General features: G+C 46.9%; 1 protein-coding gene across 10 annotated transcripts in view; it reads left to right on the top strand.

Annotated features, from left to right (window-relative positions):
• Nucleotides 1–27,457, top strand: part of DAB2IP (DAB2 interacting protein) — a 304,877-nt gene that overhangs the window by 29,111 nt on the left and 248,309 nt on the right. For 3 of the 10 annotated variants that reach the window (XM_053373756.1, XM_053373751.1, XM_053373755.1), the window contains exon 1: nt 22,716–22,859. The exons of 1 other annotated variant lie outside the window; for it this stretch is intronic. In XM_053373756.1, the coding sequence (XP_053229731.1) occupies nt 22,736–22,859 (124 nt within the window). In that variant the 5' untranslated portion in view covers nt 22,716–22,735. Of the gene's footprint in view, nt 1–22,405; nt 22,690–22,715; nt 22,860–27,457 lie in introns of those variants that run through there. 6 more of the 10 variants (XM_053373752.1, XM_053373749.1, XM_053373750.1 and 3 more) reach the window with 5 other exon arrangements.

Below are 27,457 nucleotides of genomic sequence, written 5' to 3'. Positions count from 1 at the left end.
TCCAAACAAAGCCAAATTTGGCACAACAAGTTTATTAAGTGCTCTTTAAAGTCACACATACTGTAAAGAGCATTTCAAAATTCAAACTCAGAAATTTTTTTTAAAAACAGCAGTCGCCCAATGGTCACAGAAAATCATAAAAATGCAGAAAAAAACCACACAAGCTTCCAGATTCTTGCAAACCCCTCCCCAACACCAAGTCCTTGAATTCCAAACACCCCAACCCAAAATCCAACCCCCCCAAAAAAAGTTTTAAAAGTTTAACTTACCAAATGGCTGCAAAAGAAGTTTTGGAAAAGCTTCAAAAATCACCAAAGTCTTCAAAAACCTCAAAAAAGGCTACTACACCGCTTGCTATGAGTTGCTCCTCGAAGTCAAGTCGCAACTGTACAGTATTAACGGTTTTAAGAAAAAGGAAACAAACTTGCAAGACGTTTTCGTCTTGCGAAGCAAGCCCATAGGGAAATTCGTCTTGCGAAGCAGCTCGAAAAACGGAAAACCCTTTTGTCTAGTGAGTTTTTCGTCTTGCGAGGCATTCGTCTTGCGGGGCACCACTGTATATCATCTATATCTATCTATCTGTCTATCATCTATATCTATCTATCTATCTATCTATCTATCTATCTATCTATATCTATTTATCTATCTATCATCTATCTATCATCTATCTATCTATCTATATCTATCTGTCATCTATCTATCATCTATCTATCTATCATCTATCTATATCTATATCTATCTATCTATATCTATATCTATCTATCTATCTATCTATCATCTATATCTATATCATCTATCTATCATCTATCTCTCTATCTATCATCATCTGTCTAGCTATCATCTATCTATCAACTATCTATCTATCTATCATCTATCTATCTATCTATCTATCTATCTATCATCTATCTATCTATCATCTATCTATCATCTCTATCTATCATCTATCTATCTATCTATCTATCTATCCATCTATCTATCACTGGCGGAGGAAGAGGGGGGCAGGGGGAGCGCACTGCCCCAGGCAACACAATCCTAGTGGGGTGCCATCGCGGCTGCCCCCCCCCGTGCTGGGCACCCTACCCCCGCAGGTGGTGCACCATGCCCCAGGATGTGCACCACGCCCCCTGGGATGTGTGCCAGCCACACCCCCACCTGCTCTCCACCCCCTGTGCCAGCGTATGAAGCTCTGCCACTGCTGTCTGTCTGTCTGTCTGTCTATCTATCTATCTATCTATCTATCTATCATCTATCTATCATCTATCTATATCTATCATCTATCTATCTATCTATCTATCTATCTATCATCTATCTATCTATCTATCTATCTATCATCTATCATCTATCCATCTCTAAGCTTTTGGAAGTAATTGCTGTTCAGGACCGTAAGCCATTTCATAACCAGCTATCATATTTGATAACCTTTCCTATATAACACTCTTTCCTGATTGCCCAGCTGCATTACCTGCCTGCACATTATACAAATGGCAGCCACCAGCCACCACGAGTCATTTCTTCGGAAGCCTCTTTTTGCTCCACTAATAGGAATTTAGCACTGAGCATGTCATTTATGCCTTGGCAACCAGTGCAAACAGTGATGTGTAGCAATTTGCAAAGGCCAGTCCCTGCAGAGGCTCTGGTTCTTCCTCCAGCCCTCTCACCTAGTCGGGTTTGTCTTTCTAATGCCCTGGCATTATCTGTTTTAAAGTGATGTGTGTGTGAGAGAGGTTGGGAGTGGGGAGAATTATAGAATGGTAGAGTTGGAAGGGACCCAGAGGCTCATGTAGTCCAGCCCCCTGAAATTCAATTCAATTCAACCCAACTTGCACTTTCCAAAGCAATACTCAAACTGAAACAGAACCATCATTGGAAATTCACACTTCTCCAAATTTTGCAATGCAGTTCTTCAGCCAATGGATGCATACGTAAATAAATGTGCATTTACGGGTACGAAAGTGTGCATATAAGCACATGGAGGTGTTATTGGGGTTATTTTTGTTTTGATTATGTATTTTGTGATTTTATATTGTGAACTGCCCTGCGGGTAGAGGGTGGCATACAATTTTTTTTATAAATGACGGCAATAGTGTATTAGTGCGAATAAATGATTTTGTAGACAAAATTGTACAAATGTGTGCACACTAAAATGCTGGTGGGTTTTCAAAAGAACTTTTAAAATAAATAAATCACACAGTGATGTGGAAATGTGGGGAACTGAAATTAAGACTGCAGAAAAGAGAAACTGAGAGAAACCCAAATTGACAGCTCTACCTCTCCCTAGTTCCAGGTCTCCCGTCCCACCAAGCATGTAAAATGACATATTGTACCTTGCATGGTGCTTTAGTATTTATGTATATCCACTGACATGCATGCATCCACCCCACCTTTCAGACACTTGGGAGGAAGATTTATTTGTTTCATAAAATTTATACACCAGTTGACTTTTCTTTAAAACAACAACAATCCTCAAAGTGTTTACAAAACAGATAAAACAATAAAATTAGTGCCAAGAAACATTAACAACCATAATCAAAGACTTTCAGAAAGTTAAAATAACAATACAGTCATACCTTGGGTTACGGACACTTCAGGTTGCGTTTTTTCGGGATATGGACCACCGAAACCTAGAAGTACCGGAACGGGTTACTTCTGGGTTTCGACGGTCGCGCATGCGCAGAAGTGCCGAATTGCAACCCACATGTGTGCAGACGCGGCACTGTGGGTTGCGAAAGTGCATCCTGCATGGATCACATTTGCAACCCGAGCATCCACTGTAGACTAAAAACAGATTAAAACTCACACCCACTTTCTAAACATCTGGGTAGGCTAGTCTAGACAAAAATGTTTTTAGGTAAAGGTCCAGTCGTGACCGACTCTGGGGTTGCGGCGCTCATCTCGCTTTATTGGCCGAGGGAGCTGGCGTACAGCTTCCGGGTCATGTGGCCAGCATGACTAAGCCGCTTCTGGCGAACCAGAGCAGCGCACGGAAACGCCGTTTACCTTTCCGCTGGAACGGTACCTATTTATCTACTTGCACTTTGACATGCTTTCGAACTGCAAGGTTGGCAGGAGCAGGGACCGAGCAACGGGAGCTCACCCCGTCATTGTGGGGATTCGAACCACCAACCTACTGATCGGCAAGTCCTAGGCTCTGTGGTTTAACCCACAGCACCACCTACTTAAAAGAGTACAGTGAGGGCAGCTGCTTGATGTCAGTAGGCAAGGAGTTCCAAATATGAACTCTAAGAGACATGCTCACTGGAACATCCTTTGAGCCTTTTCTCCTTGTTCTTTTTAATGTCTTCCTTGAGCAAACTACTCCACATTTGCTTCAGATATTTGGGTTAAGTCAGTGAGTCTCAAACCAGATGGGCTGAGGCAGGCACAGAACCCCTGGAAGCAAGCATGGGAAAGGACATTGTGAACCTTCCTCTTGCTACCAGGCAGGACACAGCATTTATTTCTCCTCCTGTGTATTTCTTCATGAAGCAAAAGCTGTGTGGGTGTCGTGTCTCCCCCCCAGTATGGGACCCCATCCAAGGCTATTCAGAAGGAAAAACCCACCCCAGTCAGCTCCATCTGTGCACATGAAAGCACGTATGGGGTTGCAGTGCGAGTGGTTTTCTCAAAGAAGATTACACATTCGGATTCTCCATTCAGACAGCAGCGCAGAACTAAACCAGCTCATTCACTTATGTGTCAGACCCCATTCTAAAGCATAAACTGCTACATCTTTCTGTACCAACGATAGCTGTCAACCTTCCTTTTTTTTTTTTTTTTGGAAATTCCCTTATTCCAGCGCTGTTTCCCGCTGTTTCCCACTGCTATCCTGGATTGTTAGATATCCTGTAGACTGTCCCCGGGACAGGTGAGGTTGCTGATCCCTTATTTTCAAATCGGAAAGTTGACAGCTATGGTACCAACCTAGACCACAATTGCTGCACATTGCACACACAGTTGAACTAAACATTCAGTAGTTTGCACAATTGAATTAAATAAACGTTCACTACCTTGCACAATTAAACCACTGCTTTTTAAAACAACAACAACAACTATTCTGGCTTTAACATTTGCAGTTCTGCTGTCTGTTCAGATGCACCTTGGTATCAATGAGGCATTTGGTTATTTAATCTTCTGCTTCAGGGATGGAATATTTTCCTGGAAAGTTTTCCACATCCTGAAGAATCATTCCTTCGCTCAGTCTCCTTTAAGACAAGAGAAACCACCAGTAGAGAAAACAGCAGCCCCCCCCCCCCGCTGGGCACCATTTCAAGACATCCCCATGTTCTTCTGCCGCGTAATTAATGCCATGTTTTATTAGCAATGAAAGCCGGGCTTGTTTTGTACAAATGCTGGTGCAGTAAAGTGTGACTCTGCAGACAGTAAAAAAAAGCGGAGCATAACATTACTTCTGCGATTTATCGCCTGCCAGAGTTGCTTATTCACTGTGTAAAACAAGTTTATTGGTATTTGGCCAATGGCGGCCCAAAAGCCCCTGTTACTACATCTTGGGGAAAGTGCCGCTCTTCCCACCACGGTCTGGCGAGAAAACCTGCGGGAACAAATCTCCTCTTGCTAATGCCCATGTGCTTAGCTGGGCTGCTGTAAAGGCCCACCCTTGAACCCTTGGGATCTTCTCCCTGAGTTTGCCCCAAGGCATCCCTGCTAGTAAAACCAAGGAAACTGCCTCACACCCAGTTAGACTCTTGGTGCATCTAACTCAATACCGTCTTACACTGACAGGCAGTTATTTTCCGGGGTTTCAAAGCAGGGGACGTTCCCAACCTTACCTGGAGATGCCATCAGGGAAAGAAGCTGGGACACTCTGCATGCAAGGCAGATAGATGCCCCTTCACCTGGAATGAGAACCTTATATTCAGTGGGCCAGGAGCACTGTGGAGCAGAGTGTGGAGGGATGTGGAGGGAGCCTGCTGCGCCTTGGCAGCATCCTCACACAGCGCCACCCAGCCAAGGAGAGGGGTGGCAAGGCTGCTGTGACTCTTCTCCTCTCCACCCCAGACCTGACCTGGCTGGGCATGAGCTCCTGTGAGGGAGCTTCTGTGTCATGCCCTCTCTGGCCACATCCCCTCTCAAAAATGCTCCAGGGCTGCAGCCCCCCATGCTACTCCCTTGCTTATATTCAACCAGACCTTTGGCCCATCTAGCTCAGTATTAGCTACACTGATCTCTCCCAGCCCAGCCTGAAGACGCCTGCAGGGACTAAACCTGGGTCCTTCTGCAAACAAAGAAGTTGCTCTGTTACTGAGCTTCAGTCCTTCTGTGTATTTTGTTCCCTTAACTCTCCCACCCTTCATAGCAGGAAGGTGTCCTGTTCCTTTTTTCCATTTTATGTACAGTGGACACTCGGGTTGCAAATGTGACCCGTGCGGGATGCATGTGCACAACCTGCAGCATTTGCAACCTGCAGCGGCGTGTCTGCGCACATGCGGGTTGTGATTCTGAGCATGCGCAAAGCATGATTTAGTACTTCTGCGCATGTGCGACCGCCGAAACCTGGAAGTAACCTGTTCCGGTACTTCCGGGGTTTCGGCGGGTCCGTAACTCGAAAAAACGCAACCCAAGGTATGACTGTGAATCAGAGGCACCACCTGCGAACCTGTGGCTCCCAGAAGCCATGTGACAGCGGCTGCACCTTGGGAATGGCTTTGTCTGGCCAGCTAAACTAGGAGAGGGGAGCCAAGGGGTCTCAAAACTTCAGTTTGTGAAAGCAGGCTGCAGTGGATAGAGCAGGCGAAAATAACAGTGAGTCCAACAGTCAAGAAAGCGGTTTCTGCCCAGGCTGTAGAGGGAAGTGAGGGGCAGAGGGTAGGTAGCCTATCTAGGAAAATGAAAGCTTTGATCTTAAACCTCTGCTGCTTTGCACCTATACACATTTGTGCACTAGGCCTTGGGGTGCACTAAACATGGAGGAAAAATCTGTACCCTCTACCTTGCAGGACATCTTTGGGAGAAGATAAGTCTAAGCAGTAAACCCTACACAAATCCACAGTGGAATCCCTAGGGCGCTTGGGTGGGACTTTGTACAGTGGTACCACGGGTTACATACTCTTCAGGTTACAGACTCCGCTAACCCAGAAATATTACCTCGGGTTAAGAACTTTGCTTCAGGATGAGAACAGAAATTGTGCTGCAGCAGCGGGAGGAGGCCCCATTAGCTACAGTGGTGCTTCAGGTTAAGAACAGTTTCAGGTTAAGAACGGACTTCCAGAATGAATTAAGTTCTTAACTTGAGGTACCACGCTACATCTCCTTCCAGCACCTCCTGCAGCCTCGCTGGTGCCAAACATATTGCTCTGTTTCCTTTGGAACACTTCAGCGAGGCCAAGAGGGAAGTCCTGTCATTTGTAATATAATATTACTTATTATACTTGTATCCCACTTTTCCTCTCAGGAGCTCAAGGTGGTTCTCACTTCTTCTTCCCCTGCCCAATTTTATCCTCACAACATCCCTGTGAGGTAGGTTAGGCTGGGTGCCCAGAGGCAGTGCACCAATGGTAGGAAAAGACTGTTGCTTTTGAGCTGAGCTCAGGAGCTTCCTGGAGACATCTGCTAGGTCACTGTGGGGGAAAAGATGCTGGATTAGGTGGGCCTTTAGCCTGAGCCAGATGCTGGACTCTTCAACTTGTTCAGTCGGGAATGTATCACAAATTAATCCAGGGCTCTGGCGCGATGGGGTGGTGTAGGAGGGGGAGAGCTTAGTTCCTCTACAACTTGGTCTTGCTCCTCATATTTCTGGAGCCCTACAACCTGTTGTCTGGAACTGCCACCGCCTAGCAAACCTCGCTTTCCATTTCACCTCCTTTTTGTTTTTAATGCAAAAGCTTCAATTTTACTGCCAGGGAAAGCAACAATTAACTTCTGCTTAGAGAAGGCGGTGGGGTTGTGGTGGGCTGGAGGCTGGGCTGGGATAGGAGGGGAAGGAGAAGCTGTGGATTTTGGAAAAGGAGCAACACTTTGGAGGTGGAAGTAGTAATAGTGAAGGAGAAAAGCAGGAAGCACAAGTTGCCCTGGAAACCAGTGTTTGTGGGGAGGGGGTGAAGCAGGAAAACTTGGGTGAGACTGTTGCAACAACCCCCTCACACACACCCCTCTGTCTATCCTTGGTCTCTGAGCTTTTCTGTCCTGTTGGCTGCTGTGAATGAGAAACAGCTTTGAGACGAAGATGGAGCCTGCCGTGGAAGGGTCGGCCGGAGGTAGCAGTCAGGGGGCCTGGTGTATGTATCCAATTGCTTGCTGCAAAAGTCTCAAAGAGGAACAAAGAGGGGGCTTTGCCAGGGCTTTGGGATATGGGAGCTGGTCTGGAGAGGCATCTGCAGGTCTATTGTGTCTTTCCAAGGCTGCTGGTTTGGGGGATTTCCAGGCCACTGGGTGGGTGTCAGGGAGCTAAATGTTAGTAAGCTCTTGAAGATTGGCAGGTTGGTGCTTTGGGGTTGCAGCTAGGGAATGGGAAGAGAGATTCAATTGATATATAAGGATGAGAACTACCAATTTCCAAAAAGTATCTGAAGCAGAACATGGTCATCTTTTGAAATTTGCACTTCTCCAAATTTTCAGTGTGGCTCTTCTGCCATGCAATGTGTACACACATGCATGCCCAAGGTTGAAGTGTGCAGGAAATGCATGCATTACTGAAGATAACATAGAGAAATACATCATTTTAAGTTGGAGGGAATGCTTAGAAGAAATGTGATTCCCTGGTCCTGAATGGGGTAACTGTGCCCCTGAAGGACCAGGTGCGCAGCCTGGGAGTCATTTTGGACTCACAGCTGTCCATGGAGGCACAGGTCAAATCTGTGTCCAGGGCAGCTGTTTACCAGCTCCATCAGGTACGTAGGCTGAGACCCTATCTGCCTGCGGACTGTCTCGCCAGAGTGGTACATGCTCTGGTTATCTCCCGCTTGGACTACTGCAATGCGCTCTACGTGGGGCTACCTTTGAAGGTGACTCGGAAACTACAACTAATCCAGAATGCAGCAGCTAGACTGGTGACTGGGGGCGGCCGCCGAGACCATATAACACCGGTCTTGAAAGACCTACATTGGCTGCCAGTACGTTTCCGAGCACAATTCAAAGTGTTGGTGCTGACCTTTAAAGCCCTAAACGGCCTCGGTCCAGTATACCTGAAGGAGCGTCTCCACCTCCATCATTCTGCCCGGACGCTGAGGTCCAGCGCCGAGGGCCTTCTGGCGGTTCCCTCACTGCGAGAAGCAAAGCTACAGGGAACCAGGCAGAGGGCCTTCTCGGTAGTGGCGCCCGCCCTGTGGAACGCCCTTCCAGCAGATGTCAAAGAGATAAACAACTACCTGACATTCAGAAGACATCTTAAGGCAGCCCTGTTCAGGGAAGTTTTTAACGTGTGAGAATTTTACTGTATTTTTGGTTTTTATGGAAGCCGCCCAGAGTGGCTGGGGAGGCCCAGCCAGATGGGCGAGGTATAAATAATAAATTATTATTATTATATAAGAGAGGAAATTCACATTAGCATTTAGGGAATTTTCACTAGGAATTGTTTCAAAACAAAATCAGAAACTGAAGGGTTAATATGGAGAACTGAACCTGGAGGCCCTTCATGTGGGCTTTCATTAAAATTAAATAGAGAAATTGCAGACAGGAAAAACAGAGAAGCCGACAGAAAGTGAAACTGACTGATTCACCCAGCTCTTGTTGCAAGGGGGCTCTGTTAGTGGGGCAGCAGCAGACTGCAGATAAGGGGGGGGGGATAGAGAGCTGTTATGATGAGTCAGAGGTAGCCTGTGATCTGTGCATGAATGAGCTCTTGGATTTTGCTCAAGGGACTGAGAGTGGGGACAATCCTATGATGGAGTGGGAATTCTCCTTTGCTCCTCATCTTCCTGTCCTTTGAAGGTACAACTAGTAGTAGCATGGACAGTGTGCAAGGGGGCTGTCCCCAACACAAACATAAATGGTTAAAAGCCCCTTTAAGCAAAGTGGGGGTCCAGCTCCCTCCTTCCCTTCAGCTTATCTGCTTGTTTCCACCACATAATGTCACTACAGCTATACTTCTAGGCACTTTTCATAAAATCATAGAATTGGAAAGTATCCAATGGGTCAACTGGTCCAACCCTCTGCAATGCTTTTACGTCTTGCTGAATAGAGTCACTGCCTCTTGCCAGCAATCATTCCAATTTTATTGCAACTCAGCAGTACTAAGAGTAAAGGTAAAGGGACCCCTGACCATTAGGTCCAGTCGTGACCGACTCTGGGGTTGCGGCGCTCATCTCGCTTTATTGGCCGAGGGAGCCGGCGTACAGCTTCCGGGTCATGTGGCCAGCTGACTAAGCCGCTTCTGGAGAACCAGAGCAGCGCACGGAAACGCCGTTTACCTTCCCGCCGGAGCAGTACCTATTTATCTACTTGCACTGTGACGTGCTTTTGAACTGCTTAGGTTGGCAGGAGCAGGGACTGAGCAACGGGAGCTTACCCCGTTGTGGGGATTCGAACCACTGACCTTCTGATCGGCAAGCCCTAGGCTCTATGGTTTAGACCACAGCTCCACCTGCATGGGTAGACTAAGGGTAGACTCATTGAAATCAACACGCTTAGGTTAGGTTAGTTGGACCCATTGATTTAGATGGGGGGGCACAGTCTGACTTGGCTGGATGCAACCGCTGTATATTTGGGGTGCAGCCATTTTTTTTAAAGGAGCTGAAAATTAAATAGATAAATAGATAAATAGATAAATAGATAAATAGATAAATAATAGATAAATAAATAAATGCAAGCAATACAGCAGCCCCGTGCATGCAGAGAAGCACAGCGCCTGCGTCCTTAGGCTGAAGACTGTAGAATTAAATATTTTATGGGTGTGCAAAACAAACCCACCCTTGTAAGCTGGAGGCAAGTTATTTGTTTGTGTTGGAGAGGGTGGAAAAATCAGTTTCTAACATTAAGCAGAGTGAAACAGCCACTTTGAATGGGAGATGCTGGGGGCGAGTGGGGGGTGGAGAGCTGCATGAAAATGCGGGTGGATTTTTGTGGCAACGTAAAAAGCAAAAACAAAAAAGCAAAAAAAGAAAAGAAAAGTAAACTGGTGTGGGTAATCTGGAAAACCAAACTTAAAAGTGAAAAATGGAGATACCCAAAACTCACAGATTTGCCTGCCTTTTATGTGGCTACCACCGCTGAGCAACACTCTTTTCCCTAAGGAAGAAGCATCTTCAACAAGCTTTACAGAAACATGGCTTCCCATCAGCATCCAAACAAGTGGTCATCTTTTCCCTTGACACAGCACAGTAGCTATTCCCTTGTGCTGTGTTTCTCTGCCAGCAGCTCCCAAGAGAGATCCTTTTCTCAAACCAAAACAGATAATAAAACATTGTTGGTGATTTCAAAGCCGACAAGGTGCAATGCACAATTGCTCCTCCAGGGGACAGCAAGCTGTAAGGAATGGAGGCCACTTCAGATGCAAGAGAGATTTTTCTGTGGTTAGAGGGCAGGTCTTCCCTATTGCCCATCACAACGGCAATCAGAAAGAGAATTCATGGTTGCAATTGAGCAAATTTGCACAAAAATGTGCTGCACAACTTAATCCAGGGTTTGACATGCCCTGAATACATTTGTCTAGCTGGACATCCTGCCTGCTGGACTTTTCAGGGTTCATCAGCCCCACTTCCTTAATGGGGAGGGACGGTCATTTGGAGCATCCATCACCATCCTCCTGAATCTACTGAGATCATTGAAATAAAAGCAGGAGGGTTTTGGTGGAGCAATGACCCATACCATATCCTTCTCCGTGCAGATCCTGGTATCTGGGAGCAAAGAAAGATTGCACAGGGATGAGTGTGCCGGCCATCAATGCATCTTTAAAGAGACCTTGATATTAAACGACATTACAAGTGTCCCTTCCTGAGTGAGGAAGCTCTTGCTGCTTCCGGGGCTGGCAAGAGATATGAGAGCCATCCACTCTCCTCTGACAGCCTCTGCCTATGACAGAATGTGGCCCTCAAGTTGAATAGGTTGCCACCCCTAAAAAAATCTCACTGCAAGGCAAGTGAGATTCTCCTTTAGGCTAGGATTTTCTCCTTTAGGCTTGGAGAAAATGAGGGCAGTTGGGGCGTTCACATTCATTAGGGCAGGCCCCCTCCAGGAAAAGGATTTTGCCCTGTCCTAGACTGGGCGGATAGAAAGCAGGAGGTCCCAAGGAGTGAATGTTTTGCTTCAGAAATAAAGTGTTTCCTTTCATTCTGCACCAGCCGGGCCTCTGCCAGAAACTTAATTGCTTGCAGATGACTCTTTTTCTTTCATGGTCTGCCAGACTGAAACTTGTTTGGGGCATGGGGGGGCGGGCGGGGGGGGGAGCTCCACCATGTGGCCTTTGAGGTGGAGAAAGAGATGTTCATTCTTGATATTTGTGCCATATGCTGCTTCCAAGTTTCATGGTGGGCCCTTTGCATTTTGAAAGGAGCTTTAGTCTGGTCTTGTTGGGTTGGGAGACTCACTCAAAGAAAGAGGAGGAATGTAGGTCTTCCAGGCAGGTGGAGACCAAGGTACTAGAGGCGCTTAAGATAGGGTTACAAATCTGTACCCAGACAAATTCCATCCCCAGAATGTCCCCAGATTTGCAAATCTGTTCCTGGGAAATATGGCAGCGGCAGCCTCAGCAGACCGGTGCCAGCCTGGTAGCGCAGTTGGTTCTGGCTGGCTTCAGGAGCTGCTTGCTGCCGTGGTGCCCGCTGTTTTCCCTGCACCACAGCAGCAAGCAGTGAGCAGCTCCTGAAGCCAGCCAGAGCCAACTGCGCTACCAGACTGGCCCCTCCTGGGCAACAGCCGCCCGCCTGTGACTCTTGAGCCTCCCCTGATCTGTCAAAACAAAGGGGGAAGAGGGAAGGGGATCAGGAAAGGCTTAGGAGTCATGGGCATGCGGTGTGCCATTGCCCAGGTAAAAGGTAAACGGACCCCTGACCATTAGGTCCAGTTGTGGCCGACTCTGGGCTCGTCTTGCTTTACTGGCTGAGGGAGACAGCGTACAGCTTCCGGGTCATGTGGCCATCATTACAAAGTCTCTTCTGGCGAACCAGAGCAGCGCATGGAAATGCTGTTTACCTTCCCACCAGAGCAGTACCTATTTATCTACTTGCACTTTGACGTGCTTTTGAACTTCTAGGTTGGCAGGAGCAGGGACCGAGCAACAGGAGCTCACCCCGTTGCAGGGATTTGAACAGCCAACCTTCTGATTGGCAAACCCTAGGCTCTGTGGTTTAACCCAAAACTTTGCGCATTTATATTTCACAGGGTGCGAAAGAAGGGCTTTGCACCTTTATACAATATGCATGTGTGCTTGGGCCCAGGGTCTTTTGCCTCACCATCCATGTTGCTACTCAGCTTCCCCCCCCCCAAAAAAAGTGTCCCCAGATTCATTGAAAAAAATCTGGTAACCATAGCTTAAGAACAAGAGGAAAACTTTGCTGCTGGATCAAGCCAGCAACCCATCTAGTCCTGCTTCCCATTCTCACATTGGCCAACCAGATGCCCCAATGAGAAGCCTGCAAACAGGACAGGAGCGCAACTGCAGCACTCCCCCCACAGGAGATACCCAGCAACTGGCTTTCAGAGCCACGCTGCCTCCAGCGATGGACTTAGACTGTAAACATCATGGCTAGTAGTCATTGATAGTTTCCTCCTCCTCCTCCATGACAGTTGAGGGACTTGGGTATGTTTAGCCTGGAGAGGATAAGATGACTGAGAGCTGATATGATAGCCATCTTCAAATACCTGAAGGGCTGTCATGTGAAAGATCTAGCAAGCTTGGTTTCTGCTGCTTCAGAGGGGAGGGCCCAAATGGATTCAAATTACAAGAAAGGAGATTGAGACTAAACATTAGGAAGAACTTCTTGAGGGTAAGAGCTGTTTGACGGTGGAGTGGACTCCCTTGGAAAGGAGTGGACTCTCCTGGGTTGGAGGTTTTCAAATGGAGGTTGGATGCTTCAGCTGTGATTTCCTGCATTGTAGACTTTGGACTTGGTGACCACTAGTTTGCCAGTGGGAAAAGCAGAATGCTCATCTAGATAAGAGATAGGGAACTACAGGCCTGGGGGAGTGGGGAGGGGATCTGTCCCTCCAGCTCTGTCTATCACAAGCCGCCATGGAAGCGATAACTTACCCTTACTGTTGCCTCGTGTGTGTGTGTGTGTGTGTGTGTGTGTGTGTGTGTATCCCCAGAGTTATATTGCTACTGAACATTGAGGTTCCATATCAGAGCTAGTAGCCACTGTTATAACTTGTACTGTTGAGAATACAAAGATCAGCAAGCAATGACATTGGGGTGTAGATTTGGAAAGTGACAATTTGTTACCTAAAGGGATGCTTATTTATGGGACTTTTCACCCACATTGCTGAATAATTAGAAAGCAAGGCATCACCAAACAGAGACATTGCCTTGTTTGTTCAATCTAGCCTTCCATTGGCTCTAATAGATTCCTAGCTTTTGTGCAATAATCATGTGAGGTTCAACCGTTGCAGGAAAGCCACACTGCGGTATGAGTGCATTAAAATTTCAGAAAGCTTTTTGCAGATTTTGTGGGTGTGAAAAGCAAGAGCATGGCTCCTCCTGCTTTTTCTGATTTACAGTGGTACCTCGGGTTAAGAACTTAATTCATTCTGGAGGTCTGTTCTTAACCTGAGACTGTTCTTAACCTGAAGCACCACTTTAGCTAATGGGGCCTCCCACTGCCGCCACGCGATTTCTGTTCTCATCCTGAAGCAAAGTTCTTAACTCGAGGTAATATTTCTGGGTTAGGGGAGTCTGTTACCTGAAGCGTCTGTAACCTGAAGCGTCTGTAACCCGAGGTACCACTGTATTTGCTACTTGCTCAAGTCAGGTGGTGACATCACAGAAACTCTTGAGGTCAATGGAGGAAAGTGAGAGTAAATGGCCCCCTCACAACATGGCTAAGGTGGAATCACTTGGAATGGGATCAAAGGTAAAATGCCAGGGGAAAGCCCCCCCCCAGCTGAAAACCCAGGAAGGTGGTTGTTGGATCGGTAGTGCCTTGGTAGTTAGTGATGTGGATTGGAGCCTCTGCTAAGAGCAGAAATTGGGGGGCCTCACAGCTGCAAAAATCTCACAGTCAGAAAAGCATCCCAAAAGAACATGTTAACATAAAAGGAATATAAATCTATGCACAACATTACCACAGCGTTTAGACCTTGCATTAGTTTCGTTGCTATGCCAGTTGCTAGAATATGGTTACCAGATTTTTTTCAATGAATCCAGGGACATCCCCTCCTTTTTTTTGAAGCTGAGTAGCAACAGGGAGTCAGTAGTGGGGATGGTGAGGCAAAAGACCTTGGGCCCAGGCACGTGTGCATATTGTATAAAGGCGAAAAACCCTTATTTTGCGTGCTGTGAAACATAAATGCGCAGAGTTTTTAAAAAACTGGGCAACGGTTGCCTGCCTGCAACTCCTGAGCCTTCCCCGATCAGTCAAAACATAGGGGGAAGGAGATCTGTACCGTCAGACGTCCCCGGTTCCCCTTCAGCAGTGGTGGCAGCAGCTGCAGTCAGCAGCCCGGAACCAGCCTGGTAGTGCAGTTAGCTCTGGCTGGCTTCAGGAGCTGCTTGCTACTTGCTGTCCGCTGCCATGGTGCCCACCATTTTTCCTCACCAGAAGTTCCAGCAAGGAAAAATTGTGGGTGCCACGACAGCAGGCAGCAAGCAGCTCCTGAAGCCAGCCAGAGCTGCCACTGCCACGTTTCCCAGGGACAGATTTGCAAATCTGGGGACATTCCGGGGATGGAATTTGTCCAGGAACAGATTTGCAAGTTCGGGGGCTGTCCCTGGGAACCAGGAAAATCTGGTAACCCTATGCTTGAAGCCACAGGAGGGCAAAGTGCTGCTCTTGTGCTCAAATCCTGCTTGGGAGTTTTCCATTGGGGGCATCTGGTGCTGTGGGAACGTGATGCTGGACTAAGTGGCCACTGGTCTGATCCAACTGGGCTTGAGTGCCTTCTACAAGCAGGTCGTTGGATTTTGATGGCTGTGGGAGCTGCTGCTTTCAATGCAGTTGTTGGTTTCTTGATTGATGCTTCTTGTTGCCTGTAGAGTCCAAGGAACAGGGCAGGTGATACATCAAAGAGAGCAGCTTCTAAAAACATTTCTTTGGGCAGTTCCAGTGTGCCGAAGAGCTGCAACACATATGCAGAACCTGAGATAAGTAGGAAAATTCCACTGGGCTGTAAATTGAGTTAACTGCCAAATAGCAAAATTATACCCTGGGGGGCCATAAAGGGTTCCTGGTATATTTTTGTTTTTGAAAAGGAAACTGGAGAGTCTTGGAGACTAAGAGCTGAAGTCTCTCTCCCAGACCCCAACTCCCCCCCCCCCCAACCTCACATTTAAAAGTCAAAGGGCCATGGAAGTTTTATGCTCAGAACATGATTCGTAGGAGATTTAGGATGTACAAAAAAAGGACATCTTCGTGCATTACTTAATGGACTGGTGGGACCTATTGCCAAAAGGAGCAATAGGCAAACCTACAGAGCAGGAGGAGAGGTCTATCAACAGTCATTATGCTTAAGTAGAACCTCAGTGTTCAGAAGCAGTCTACCTCAGCATACTAGTTGCTGTGTGTAGTGATAGGAAAGGGCTACATTCTCCAGAGCATTCTTGTGGTCTTCCTGGATAAATCTCTGGGGTGCAGGGTGCTTGTCTAGGTAGAACTTTTGCCTGATCCAGCACTCAGAAAACAACCTCTTGGCTGGGGAACTCTAAAACAAGCCAACGAGAAAGAAAAAAAGAAACCATTTCTGCTGGCCAGCAAAGTAAACAGATATTGATACAAATGGGAATTCAAATGTGTCTTTATTTCAGGTCTTTTCTGCAACTAGACAGTATATTGTTGGGGGTTGTTGTTAGTTTGTTTTGTTCTTGTATTTGGCGTTTTTATCTTGCATTTTTATGCTGTGAACTGCCCTGAGATCTTTGGATGAAGGGCGCTATACAAATTAAATGAATAAATATCTGATTAAGACAAGGTTGTAGGAGAAATCTGATTCAGCTCACATTTAAAGGCCTACCTACTACCAAATCCACTATGCGAACTGAAGCACAGCCATCCTTCAAAATTCACACTTCTTCGAATTTTGCAGTGCAGATCTCCAGCTGAGTGATGGGGTACAAAAAATGCATATGCTGAGGGTGAAGCACACAAATGAATGCATATATTGATGAAAATAACATACAAAACAATGTATGATATTAGGGAACATCGCTCTGCAGAAAAATGTGCAAAGGTAAAATTGCACATAAAAAGGTATATACAGCAGTGGAAGAAATTCACACAGTGGCTCTATGTTACAACTTCAAACAGTCATGGCTTTCTGCAAAGACTTCTGCAACCTGCTTTCTTGTTAAAGGTGGTGAGAGTTCTTAGGAGACCCTGTCTTCCAGAACTACAATTTTCAGAGTTCCCTGGGGAAAGGGCTTGATTGTTAAGTCACTCTGGAAATTATATTTCTGTGGGAGGAATAAAGATCTCTCAATGATTCTCAGCACCCTTAGCAAACCGGAATTCTCTAGGGGAAGCAATGGCTGTTTAAAGTGGTATCATAGTGCTTTAAAGGTATGGCACAAATACTCTCATGAATTCTCATGGGGACTTGAGAAAAAAAGGGGAGGAGGAATTGCAAACTGATGTAGATATGTGGAAAAATGAAGACCTGAGAGAAACCAAAACTGACAGATTCACCTGTCCATACTTACAATTAAGGCCCCCCAACATGCAGCAGGGGGACACGGGTGGCGCTGTGGGTAAAAGCCTCAGCGCCTAGGGCTTGCCGATCGAAAGGTCGGCGGTTCGAATCCCCGCGGCGGGGTGCGCTCCCGTTGTTCGGTCCCAGCGCCTGCCAACCTAGCAGTTCGAAAGCACTCCCGGGTGCAAGTAGATAAATAGGGACCGCTTACTGGCGGGAAGGTAAATGGCGTTTCCGTGTGCTGCGCCTGGCTCGCCAGATGCAGCTTCGTCATGCTGGCCACGTGACCCGGGAGTGTCTCCGGACAGCGCTGGCCCCTGGCCTCTTGAGTGAGATGGGCGCACAACCCTAGAGTCTGTCAAGACTGGCCCGTACGGGCAGGGGTACCTTTAACATGCAGCAGCCTGCCTGCTCTCAGACAACTAACTCCCTCTGTGTCAGTCGCTGCCTGGGCTTGAACCAGGAGCCCATGGGGCTTGGTCCACAGCCACCTTAGGTAGTGAGCCACCAGCGGATCCCTTGGCTCGCAGGACCTAGAGTTGGAGTGAGGAGCCTGTAGCTGGATTCAAATGAAAAGACAAGAGATTCCAACTAAAAATTCAGAAGAACTTTCTCTGTGTAAGAGCTGTTCAACAGTGGAACAAACTCCCTTGGGAGGTGGTGGGCAATCCATTGATGGAGGTGTTCACACAGAGGTTGGATGGCCACCTGTCAGCTGTGATCCCTGTGTAGCTGTGATCCCTGTGTTGCAGGGGGCTGGACTAGATGGCCTTTAAGGGATCCCTTCCATACCCTCCAGCATTGCTGTGATGAAAATAGGGATGTCCTAAATGCTACTATAACTATTACTACTAATACTATTTATACCCCACCGTTCTGACTGGGTTTCCCCAGCCACTCTGGGCGGCTTCCAACATATATAAAAACAATAAAACATTAAACTTTTTTTTTAAAAAAACCTGCCCTATAAGGCAGGCATGACCAAACTTGGCACTCCAGCTGTTTTGGGACTACAATTCCTATCATCCCTGACCACTGGTCCTGTTAGCTAGGGATGATGGGAGTTGTAGTCCCAAAACAGCTGGAGGGCCAAGTTTGGCCATGCCTGCTATACAGGATTGCCTTCAGATGGCTTGGGGGGGGCAGATAACTCCATACCCTCCAACATTTCTCTGATGGAAAAGTGTGGCATTCTGGAATCAGATCAGAAACTGGGACGACTTCTGTAAATCTGGGACTGTCCCTAGAAAATAGGGGCACTTGGAGGCTCTGCCCTTCCCACTCCACAGTTCTGACTTGCTGTTCCTTGACCACAACCCTCATAACCTCCGGTCACCAGCCATGCAGGCTGTAGAGCTACAGGTTCCCAACACCTGTGCTTGTGTGCCCCTCCACCATGGCCATTGGCTCTTTCCAAAAGGGAGACTCGCTCTTCTGGCCTGGCCTTTGCCCGGCCCATTTCCCCCCACAACTGGATCTGGGAGAAACCTGGTGCCAACACAAAGCTGGTGTTCTCTCATTGTAATATGGGCACATCAGGTTCAGGGATAACCATAGCTAGAAGGGGCCAGCCCTAGGGTGGGGTTCACCATGACCCTGGCACCCTATCCAATATGAAAGAGCAGTCTGCTTGTATGTACATCCAGCCCTGTGACAGAAAGATAGCAAGCTATTCAGAGAGCAGGCTTGTGAAGTTGTGTTTTTTTGGCAGATTTTTATGGATACGAGGGCCAGGCAATTTTGTTTCTGTTGGCTGGGGATTCTTGGGTCGGAACAGAGTTCACGGCAGGGGGCACAGGTTGCCCAGGGCATCAGCAGTCACTGGGTAGCAATGTGTCCCCTGCCAGCTCTTGTGAATGATTGATCTCGGCCTCTCTGTAGCTGGCAGAGCCCTCGGGCTATGAAAGGCTGTTCTCACTCGGGAAGCAAACAAACCAATATTAGTGTCTCCCTGCAGCCATCTTAGAATTTTCTCTGGTGCTGACCCAGCAATTTCTGACGATCTTGCACAAACCACCGCAAGTTGAGGAATAAATCTGAGCTCTCGAAAGTCCAATTGCAAGCAACATTTCCACCCTCCCCCTAGAAAATGGGGTGGTGGGGATTGCAGCAAAGCCTTTTAGGGACAGGAGCAAACTGCAATGTTCAGTGATTAGAAATCTCTCTTGAGCCAGAGAACCTTAAAGTAATTTTTGCTGAATGTCAGGCTATTTCTATCTGAGTATAGTTTTAATGAGTGTAATAGAATGAAGCCGAAGGAAAAAGTTATCTAGTGGGAACATTCAGTTTGGATTTTCTGGACCATCGTGAAACAGCAGCTTGTGTGTGTGAAGTTCTCAAACAGCTTTGAGGGGCTCTCTGGCAGCCTCCTCCTCCTTTACAACAACACTGTTCCATTGTCACAGCCCAGAAGCCATTTTGTTTTTCCCACAGTGCCCTGGAGTGCACCAGAGCATTGTGGACCAAAATGGCAGCCACCACACACAAAAATGGCGGTTCTGACCATAGCTGTCAACGTTTCCCCCTTTTTAAGGGAAATTCCCTTATTCCGAATCGGATTCCTCGCAAGAAAAGGGAAAAGTTGACAGCTATGGTTCTGACTGAACATGAAAAGGGCAAAATCACGTAAAGTTCTCCTGGTGAGCCCCACTTCAATTCTGTGGGATTACCAACCTCATATAACAAACATGCTTAAATCTAATCAACCCATGAAGGGGTTAAGATGACAGAGTACAGCGGTACCTCGGGTTAAGAACTTAATTCGTTCTTGAGGTCAGTTCTTAACCTGAAGCAAAGTTCTTAACCCGAGGTACTATTTCTGGGATAGCAGAGTCTGTAACCTGAAGCGTCTGTAACCCGAGGTACCACTGTAAATGTCCTGCCAGCCTTAGGTCACTTTGGGAACAGGTAATCAAGCCCGTGTCCCTTCTCGGTCTACCTGATGAACTCAGTGTGCGAAGAGACTAGCATGTGAAAAATATGTGGTCTTTTTCTATGCTATAAGAAGAGGGAATGTTGGAAGGAACTTGGAAGGGGATATTTTAAAGGAAGGTCCAACAACCTAAATTTCCACTCTTTACTCAGCTGCATGTTTTGCAATTTTAAATCACTGCTGGGGTTTTCCCAGCAAAGAGTGCTTGCTCCAAACTTGGACCCTGGCATCATCCTTATTAGGTAGTGGGTTGGCAAAGCAGACCTCACAGAGATTCCTCCAAGTGATTCTTTATAGCAAGCTGGAACTGAACTGAACTGAACTGAACTGAACAGCTCAGCCGACTGCTTTTATAGGCAGCCGGCTATCAACATTGTAACAACACCACCCCAGGGTTTCCAGCCTAAATTAACTGATGTGGACCTGAGTGAAAACTACGGTATATACACAATCCCCCTGGTGGCTAGGGTGAGAACTTCAAACCATAACAATCCTGGATCTTGGACTTCTTATTTTCTACCGATCTTCTTGTCTGTGCCACCAGTGAATCCCTCAAAGGGCCTGGCAAATTTGAGGGGGTCCCTTTGCTCAGCATGGACCACTTGATGGCGTGTTGATCATGGTTGGGACTTGGGAGTGGTTTTACAACCAACCACTCTTCAAATGAAACTTTGGGAATTGTAGCCCTTTGAAGGGGAAAGGGGTCACCTAACAACTGCCTGATATCAACAGGTGGGGCGTTCCAAAGTGCAGGGGTGCTGCCACACCAAAAGGTAGAATTCTTACAAACCAAGGACTGCATTGGAGACCTCCTGTGTGCAAAGTAGGTGTTCTGCCACTTAGCCACATTTCAGCTCCCAGCACAGTTAGTAGAGCATGAGACCCTTAAACTCAGGGTTGTGGGGTTCAAACCCCACCTTGGGTAAAATATTCCTGCACTGCAGGGGGTTGGACTAGATGATCCTTGCAGTCCCTTCCAACTGATCATGGCTCACCTCAAGCTGCTGCCCACCAGGCAGTCCAGCCACACCGGTCAGAACAATGACCATGACCCTGGCATCTTTTTTCTTGGCTCCCCTTTGACAGCTGACTCCGGCTCAGCCTTCACACCTGCAGAGGAGGGATGCACCCCCCATACTGGCCATCCATGATTTGTCACCAGCACCATTAATCATTCGCATTGTGCTTCCGTTCTGCTCTAACAGGGAGTGGTGGTGGTGGTTGGGGAGAGTATCATTAATCTTTTTATATAAGGGCCCTTATCTTCTTTGAAGCACTTCTGTGAGACTGGCCATTTTCTTCCACCACTTATTGGCTCCTTGAAATGCTTCTTGTGTTTTGCGGGAGAGGGAGCCTTGCTCCCTTGTCTCTTGCTGAGAGAGCAGCCTCTTCGGCCAGCAGGTAAATATTAAAAGGAGCTCCCAGAGGTGGGGTGGTAGAGAAGGCGCAGGCATCCGCCCCCATCCGCACCCCACAGGAAGAGCAGGAGTCATCTGTCAGCCAGCTGTGTTCGTGTTTGCTTGACCTGAACATGATGTGTTGATTGGCCCGCTCCACAGGGCCTTCAGAAAGTTACTTTAGGGTGCCTCTTGTGGAGCTGCAAAACCTGGCCTGGACTCTTAGGAGGAAGGATGACTGAAGACCAGCTGCAGGAGAACAACAGGGGGAGGAGCAATACCATGCCTCTGCCCTGACTGGGGGCTTCCTGGGGCAACCAGGGTTGATGGCCACCTGCCAAGGGTTCTTTAGCTGCATTGCAGGCGGTTGAACTCCATGGGAGCTGCTTTCTTACCCTACAGTTCTATGGTTATGTGACTGCTGTGGAAAGCAGGATGGCAGGCTCGCCAATGCTTCATTGTTCGAAGTAGAGCCTTCCTATTCAGAAGCAGTCTACCTCAGAGTACCATCCAGTGATGATGATGTAAAACGATTGTATGTGAACTTCTCATTCCATCATGGATTCAGTGAGATCCAGCTGCCAGGCTCCACACTCTTGCTTCTGAGGTAGCACACCAGGAAAATACTTCCTGGGCAAACATGGTTTCATTTATTTATTTATGACATTTATCTCCCGCCTTGCCTCAGGGCAGCAAACCATGCATTTGCAAAACAATACAATACACTTAAAAAATAAGCTAAGGAGCACATTTAAAAGCACCGTTCTTTGTTATTTTTGCCTCTTTATGATGCACACTTCCTCAATGCAAGCGTCTGCCGTGCATATTTTGGCCAGAGAACTGCATCAACAAAATCTGGAGAAGTATGAAATTTTAGGGAGTTTGCACATTGCTTCGGGAAGCAGAAATCGGGCAGCTTCAGGTTCAGATTTGAGCTGAACTTCTCTTTCCTACCCCCCTACCTCAAAGGGGTTCATGGTGGAGAAGAGGCAGGCAGTGCTAGCCAGCTGGAAACCATCAGGACAAACAAGTGAGACCCAGACATCCCTGGTGGCGGGAGTCCAGTCCAGGATTTCCCCCTTCTTAACTTGCTCACAATCTCCTGCTTCCTTTTTCCAACTCTTGAAAAAAGAGCTTATCTTTGAAGAGGAGAAGGGGGTGGGAATGGTTATGTTGTGTTTATATTGCCTGCTGCTGAGAATGTTGGTTGGGGAGCCATGGGCTGTGTTCCTGGCTTTTATTTCTGAAATAGCCCATGGCTGCCTTTGAGGACCCCCAATTCTTAAATTGTTATTTCTCCCTACTCCTCTTCTCCTTCCCTTCCCACCCCCTCCCTCCTCCCCCTCCTTTTTTTATTAAAAAAAATTTACTTTCTTCTGTAAACTGAGAAGGTAGAAAGATCCGGGTGGGGGCTGGCCTTGCACATAAGAGAGAGATCTAAAAAGAAAGCGAGACAGCGTGAGGCGAGAAGACATGTCGGTCAACGGTAGGAGAAGTTGTGGGAGACCCTCTTACTACTACCGTCTACTGCGGAGGTCACGTCTACAGAGGCAGCGGAGCCGGTCCAGAAGCAGGAACAGGCCACTCAGCCGGGGTAATTTTCTCTAGCCGATGTTTTCCTTGGTTGAAACGGTAAACCACTTTTTTCCTTTTCTCAATCTGCTGGTTGATAAGGCGCATGGATAAGACTGGGGTCCCGGGATTTACGAAAGGACTAACCAACAGTGGCTACATGGTGTGGAACTCTGTTGGTGCAAGGAGGATGCAAACTTTTGGATTGCTCAGCAGAGAACTATTTCCAGGTGGGAAGCCAGGTTCCTCTGTTGCACCTTGAAGGGAAAAAAGATTTGTTATGGCTCGACAGAATTGTCAGATTATAAGCAGAAACAAGTGAATTTTGCTTTTACCCCCTTCCCACGTACTCTTTTGTTCCTCTCATTATCTCCCTGGTTTGTTGTGCCCCTCCCCCTGAATTTTGATTCAATTAGAAGAATATCTTGCAATTGCAGAGAGTTGGATTATTTGATACTTCTGCATTGCAGGAGATTGGGCTAGATGGCTAGATGACTAGAACAATTCTCCGGTTCTGGAGTTCTGGAATCAGAGCTTGTCAGTTTACCTTGGGCTTTCCATTCCTTCAGTCAAGGGTATCACTAGGTACGTAGATGACTCAGGGTGCAAGCCCATGGCACAAAATGTCACTCTGGGCAAGTTGAGATGGTGAGTGTCTGAAAGCTCCATGGCTCTGAGCTTTGCAATGCTCCCAGCTATGTTAGAGAGATGTTTCTGAGCTTTTTTTAATGGAAATTCATCAAAATCTCCACTCCGACATTAGTTGCCATACGTCCAAACTTAACCCTAAGCTTTGTTATAAGCAAATGGTAATTTTTCTTTTTCCAATTATAGTGTGTGTGTGCGTGTGAAAAGAGTGGGAAAGGGCAAGAGCAAAAGGCGGGGGTGGGTGGGGGACACACAGTGTTGGAAGATTCAGGATAGATAAAAAGAAGTGCTTCTTTAAGCATCATCATCATCATCATCATAATTTATTATTTATACCCCGCCCATCTGGCTGGGTCTCTCCAGCCACTCTGGGCGGCTTCCAAAAAAGTATTAAAATACAGCAGTCTGTTAAACATTAAAAACTTCCCTAAACAGGGCTGCCTTCAGATGTCTTCTAGAAGTCTGGTAGTTGTTGTTCTCTTTGACATCTGGTGGGAGGGCGTTCCACAGGGCAGGTGCCACCACCGAGAAGGCCCTCTGCCTGGTTCCCTGTAACTTGGCTTCTCGCAGCGAGGGAACCGCCAGAAGGCCCTCAGCGCTGGACCTCAGTGTCCGGGCAGAACGATGAGGGTGGAGACGCTCCTTCAGGTATACAGGACCGAGGCTGTTTAGGGCTTTAAAGGTCAGCAAACTATGGAACTCCTTTTCCCAGGAGGCAGTGATGGCCACCAACTTGGATGGCTTTAGAAGACAATTCATGGAGAAGGATAGGGTTGTTGATGGCTGTTAGCCACCATGACTATGCTCTGACTCCACATTCTGAGGCAGCAATGCTTCTCAATGCTGCTTTCTGGAAGCACATGGACTAAGATTGCCCTTATACTTTGGTCCTGCTTGCTGGTTACCCACTGTGCGAACAGGATGTTGGACCAGATGGGTCATTGGCCTGATCCAGCAGGGCTCTTCTAAAGTTGGTATGAAGGACAAAATGGTTTGCATGCAAACACACACACACATAGTGTCCTCCACTGCACCTGAAAACAGCAGAGTAGTTCCTGGGCTGAGGACTGTCCCCCCTGCCCCCCAGCACCTGCCATCTGAGGCAGTGGCCTCTCTCTGCCTCATGGTAGTATCAGCCCCATCCCAGTTTGCCTCTTATAGTGCCCCTGCCTTCACTTCATGTGTATTTCCTTTCCTCTAAGCCAGTGGTTCTCCACCTGTGGGTCCCCAGATGTTGTTGTACTACAACTCCCATCATCCCTGAGCTCTGGCCTTGCTAGCTAGGGGTGATGGGAGTTGTAGTTCAACAACATCTGGGGACCCACAGGTTGAGAAAGGCTGACTAAGCCTCTTCAAGTTGTATCCAACTAAGTTATCCTCAGTGCAGATGCTGAATTAATGAACCAAAGTTAGTCATGTACATCAAGAAACTCTAGTGGGTCTACTCTAAGTAGGGCTCCTATTTGGCTACAACTCTACATCCAACAAAATGCTAGATGGAACCCAATGTTGATGGAATCATAGACTTAATGTCCAAAGCTTGGAGCCAGGGTATTGTTGAGTGTCTGCATAGATCTTCAGCAGGGGATCTCCTGTGGGTGTCTCAGCTGTCTGAGGGCCTCATGGGTGGTTACAGTGTGGGGCAGCTTTCCTTGGGTAGGGCATGAGATTCCTAATCTCAGGTTAATGGGTTTGATCCCCACATTGGGCAAAAGATTCCTAAGTGCAGGGGATTGGACTCTATAGCTCTATGGTTCTGTGATTCAGGGGGCTGCTTTGCTCTCATTATTATTTCAGCACCAGGCAGAGACTTTTATTACTTTCTCAAACATTTTAAATGCCATTTTAATTCTGCTGACTGTTTTATGACGCTCTCTGGGATCTCACAGCCTTTTCCATTTATTAATAATGTTGTGCTGGCATTTCCATTTTAATTGTTTTGCTGATTCTTGTAAACCGCCCTGGGTATAGAAATACCTTATAATAAATAATCGCTAAATAATAAGGGCAGTGCCAATATTCCTTCTTCAAAAACCTTGTGTGTGGAGTGCCTAAAACACTGCTAAAAGGAAGTCCTGGTCAAACAGCTGTATCTTTTCTTGCACACCGACCCTCATTCTCCTGCACACCAGTGAAACTCCCATATTTTAGAGACTTCAGGGAATTTTTGCTTTAGAGAAAAGGTAAGAGGTGACGAGAAAAACATATGCAGTTGTGAATGACACAACACCTCTCTCGTAACACTAGACCTCATGGACATCCAATGAAGTCAGATCTTGGAGGATTTAAGACAGATAAAGGGAAGTCCTTCTTGATGCAGCGCAGAGTTAAACCAGAGATCTCTTTTTTTTTTAATATAATTTTTATTAAAGAATTTTTTAATAACCACAAAGACATAACAATACAATACAATAAACACAACAAACAAACAAACAAAAACAAAAACAAGTACAATTTCAGATCTTATTTTCTTATACCTTTCTTCTCCGACTTCCTCATGCCTCCCTTTTCTGTATTCCAATTTCTAATCAATTATTCAGCAAATCTTCCCTTATTTTAATTTAGTTTAATCTTCCTTATTCTCCTTATCTTATCCATTACTAATAGTAACCATTTATTTTCTAGTCCAACATCATTCTAACTTTCATTAATTTTGTAATATTTCTTTAAATAGTCCTTAAATTTTTTCCATTCTTCTTCCGCTGCAAACCAGAGATCTCTCTCCTGCAGAGAGACACTGCTGGTCACTAACTTGGGTGGCTTTAAAAGAGGGTTAGACAAATTCATGGAGGAGAAAGCTGTCAGTGGCCCCTATCCATGATGGCGATGCTCTGCCTCCACAGTCAGAGGCAGCAATGCTTCTGAATACCAGGAACCACAGGAGGAGAGAGGGCTCTTGTCCTTGGGTCCTTCCCCTAGGACTTCCCATTGGGGCATCTGGGTGACCATGATGATGATTGATGATGATGATGATGATGATAATAATAATAATAATAATAATAATAATAATAATAATAATAATTTGTACCCCGCCCCCTCGGGGCAGCTTCCAACAAAGATTAAGAATACAGTGGTACCTCGGGTTACATACGCTTCAGGTTACATACGCTTCAGGTTACAGACTCTGCTAACCAAGAAATAGTGCTTCAGGTTAAGAACTTTGCTTCAGGATGAGAACAGAAATTGTGCTCTGGTGGCACAGCGGCAGTGGGAGGCCCCATTAGCTAAAGTGGTGCTTCAGGTTAAGAACAGTTTCGGGTTAAGTACGGACCTCCGGAACGAATTAAGTACTTAACCCGAGGTACCACTGTACATTAAAATGTCACACATTAAAAACTTCCCTGAATAGGGCTGCCTTCAGATGTCTTCTAAATGTCAGGTAGTTGTTCTTCTCTTTGACATCTGGTGGGAGGGCGTTCCGCAAGGCGGGTGCCACCACCGAGAAGGCCCTCTGCCTGGTTCCCTGTAACTTTGCCTCTCGCAATGAGTGAACCACCAGAAGGCCCTTGGTGCTGGACCTCAGTGTCCGAGCAGAACGATGGGGGTGGAGACGCTCCTTCAGGTATATTGGGCTGAGGACAGGATGCTGGACGAGATGGGCCATGGGCCTGATCCAGCAGAATCTTCTTACGTCCTTAGAAATATACTTATTTGCATATTATATTGATAGTCTTCTTTTCCTCCCAGGACCTCAAGATGGTTCTCATTTTTCCATCCCTTGCACAATCTTATCCTCCCAACTTCCCTGTGAAATAGGTTCAGCTGAGGTCATTCAGTGGTCACCCTCCATGGCTGAGGGGAGGATTTCAGCCTGCATTTCCTTAAAAAAAAACAACCCAAAGAACAAGTGACTATTAAATAGATGAATACTATTTGCTCAGTCCCAGCTTCTGCCCACCTAGCAGTTCGAAAGCACGTCAAAGTGCAAGTAGATAAATAGGTACCGCTCCGGCGGGAAGGTAAACGGTGTTTCCGTGCGCTGCTCTGGTTTGCCAGAAGAGGCTTAGTCATGCTGGCCACGTGACCCAGAAGCTGTACGCCGGCTCCCTCGGCCAATAAAGCGAGATGAGCACCGCAACCCCAGAGTCGGTCACGACTGGACCTAATAGTCAGGGGTCCCTTTACCTTTACATTTTGATGGCATAAAAAGGCTGTTGCTTTCATACCCCACTGCGTGGCC

This window comes from Podarcis raffonei, chromosome Z (genome assembly GCF_027172205.1).
Source record: "Podarcis raffonei isolate rPodRaf1 chromosome Z, rPodRaf1.pri, whole genome shotgun sequence".
Classification (NCBI taxonomy): domain Eukaryota; kingdom Metazoa; phylum Chordata; class Lepidosauria; order Squamata; family Lacertidae; genus Podarcis; species Podarcis raffonei.
The sequence above is the reverse complement of the archived record's forward strand: the minus strand, read 5'-3'. Positions and strand labels throughout refer to the sequence as shown.